Source organism: Gavialis gangeticus, unplaced genomic scaffold (assembly GCF_001723915.1).
Source record: "Gavialis gangeticus isolate Ggan-Ray unplaced genomic scaffold, GavGan_comp1, whole genome shotgun sequence".
Classification (NCBI taxonomy): Eukaryota; Metazoa; Chordata; order Crocodylia; family Gavialidae; genus Gavialis; species Gavialis gangeticus.
The window spans coordinates 27,909,065-27,911,965 of NW_017728994.1; the positions used below are offsets into that span (position 1 = coordinate 27,909,065).

Consider the following 2,901-nt stretch of genomic DNA (forward strand, 5'->3'; position numbering starts at 1 on the left):
ACACTGTAAGCAACATACCGCTTTGTAGCATTTACAGTTTAAAAAGTTAACAATCTTTAATCCTTGACCTAAAAAGTTATCGTTGGAAATCTTCCCATTTAAAACCTATTAAGGGTGTAAACTAGAAAACATCACAAGAATTACAAATTTTTAAAACTGCCCTTTCTTTCCAGGTCCTTAGCTTTAGAGCCATATGTTTTTTAGATCTGCTGTGTTTTGTACTTTTTAAAGAAATGCACATGCATCCACTGCCCTAAAGCTTATGACACCATTTTTACCAATATTTGAAGTAAAAGGAGGGGCAGTTAACTATTATATACAAAAATACCATTCTGTTTGTTTTGCACTACAACTAGCCAGTAAGAACATGCTCTTTAAATTTATGTTGACACATACATGTTTAACTCTGTTCTCACTGAAGTTGGCAGCCATACATTTTCATTGACGACAACAACCACCACCACCACCGACTTCTGCTTAATTACAGTTGCTCTGGTTAATAACAAGCAAATAGTGTTTTTGGTATTACAATTGCAGGATGAAAGCTACGGTAGTTGCATTCATGAACCATTAAATGTATAAAACCTGTACTTCCTGTTAAGTCCTTATTAGCAGATACCTCATTGTTCCCAAGCAGTTTTCTAATGGTCCGGTTTACTATGGCCTTATAGAAGGTTTCTTGCTTCCTTGTCAATGGTGCATACACCACAACTTCTCGTTTAGGAGGGACCTCAAGAGCTACATCAGATTTCAGTCTTCTCAGTAAGAAGGGTGTCAAAATCTAGAATTTAAACAAAAAGATATCACAATCTCTAAAGAAGCGAGGGTAAAATTTTAAGTTGGCACTGCAGTTTCATGATTTCAATAGAACAGTGCCAATTTGTTTGATGTAGAGTTAATTCACCCCTTACGTCCTACATTATAAGCTACAGAAAGCTTGGGAAAGGGAGTGCCTTCCAGTATTTAGAATACATTATGTCAACAGTGTTAAAATCTCTGGAGGCTGAATGTGGTCTCACGCACCGGTGTGGGGGCCGAGCAGTGGCTGGATCCAGCACGTGGAGTCCACACCCGCAAACTAACTCTGTGCACTAGCCTCATACTAGAACTGGCCTGAGGACCACCCTGCCCCACTCGTTTAACCTGCAGGGACAGACAGTGAACACCACCCACAGGATGCTATTAAGGATTTAAAACATACATTTTTACAAGAGGTGAATATGTACCACAGTCACTTTTACAAGCATCTTAAAACAAATTATTCTTCAAGTTTCACTCCCTACATCAAAGCAGATCCTTGGCCTATATGGACCTGATCCTAACACAATGACAAAGTAGCATCCTAACTACATTAACATCTTTGTCAGCTAAGAATAAGCATCTGTTCATTTACCACATAGCATATCTGGGAGATAAACATTACTCCCTTAGAGACTTAGAATAGGAAGAGAGCAGCAACTGTTTTCAAGCACTGTGTTGTTTTGTTTTATTTTTTTTTTTAAAGAAATGATACCATTTTAATAGCAGTTTGGTTTTGCCTTTGAAGAAGGAATTAAACCAATGACAATCCTGGGGTAAGCAAAGACAGCTAGAATACCAGAACATAGCTATAATAGTAGCAAACACATTATTTGTGAAATATCAGAAGCAGCACTCCTATAAATCAAGTCATTTACAAAATGAAACAAATCTTAATGCTAGTAACCAAGTCAGCAAGGTAAACTAAAGACTTAATATATTAGAAAAGTATTAAAAGACATGAAAGTTAATTAGTTTTCATTTCCTGAACTCTCTGCTCAGTTCAGAAGATAAAACAAAAATATTATTAAGAGATACATCACTCATGCAACTTTCTAATATTAAAAAGGTTCAACAACAAGTAATGAAAGTACAAGTGTTAAGGTTTTAAAACCAACAAACAAGTCTGGCCTTTATATTAACTGTCAACAATAAATCTATTCCAATACTTTGTCAATCGAGTCTAAACATACTCAGTATTAATGGTGCAGTAAAACTTTAGAACGAGTCCCAAATATCAGTGAGAACAATTTTAAATTAAAGACCTGATGCAGCATATGTAAGATGTTCTGCTCCCTTTCTTTAGCAACAATATCTTCAGCTGTTTCTGTAATGCTTGTAATATCAAACCAGGATTCAAAGCTATAGAAAGAGAGAGAAACAAGCAGTTATTCTAAGGGTGGGCAAAATATGGCCCACAGGATGGACCTGGCCTGCCAAATGATTCTACATGGCATGCAGCTGCTCTTCTGAAGAACTGTACCTGGCCTGTGGCTAACCTGGCTTTCAGCACCTCTTGTCTTTCTCTGCCCTGTGCCATAACTGGCTGCAGTAGTAGCAGCAGCTGCCACTCCCTTCCCTGCCTGTTCCGTCTTATGTATGCTTCAAGGAAGGGGGCCCTGAGCTGCTGACCAGGCTTTTGCCTGGCGAGGCTGTCTCTGCACAGTTCTGACCCTGTGGCCTTTCACAGACCAGACAGCCTTGACCCCAGCAAGTCAATGCTCAGGTAAGGTTCTCCCTACTGGTAGAGGTGGTGGTGGGGGGGGAGGGAGTGTGCAGCAGGAAGAGGACCAGGAGCCACAGGTTATCTAGGTCCTTCCAGGCCAGTGTCTGGTAGGGATGTAGGCACCGCTAATGCAATGCTGTGGTGTCTTCCCTCATGGCATTTTGGGCCACGACATTTGGGCAGAGTTGGGAGCAGCTGGCATGGTTTTCGCCTGACCCCAAGTCCCCAGCGGCCACATCTGGCAAGAGCTGCACCAGGCATGAGCCGAGTCAACTGCACCCATGCGGCCAAAAGAGTCATGTGGGAACACGGTGCAACACCAGCCTTGCCTGGCTGCGTTGCATGCCAGGGACTTGGGGTTGGGGGAGTGGGGGGGG

The 2,901-nt window shown here is 41.4% G+C and overlaps 1 protein-coding gene across 1 annotated transcript in view; it reads right to left on the reverse strand.

Moving 5' to 3' along the window:
* The window catches only part of HELLS (helicase, lymphoid-specific), a 59,333-nt gene that overhangs the window by 35,026 nt on the left and 21,406 nt on the right, over positions 1 to 2,901 (reverse strand). The window contains exons 12-13 of the mRNA XM_019502481.1: positions 2,064 to 2,160; positions 620 to 781 (exon numbers count right to left, since the gene is read on the reverse strand). Coding sequence (XP_019358026.1) covers positions 620 to 781; positions 2,064 to 2,160 — 259 coding nt within the window. The remainder of the gene's footprint in view (positions 1 to 619; positions 782 to 2,063; positions 2,161 to 2,901) is intronic.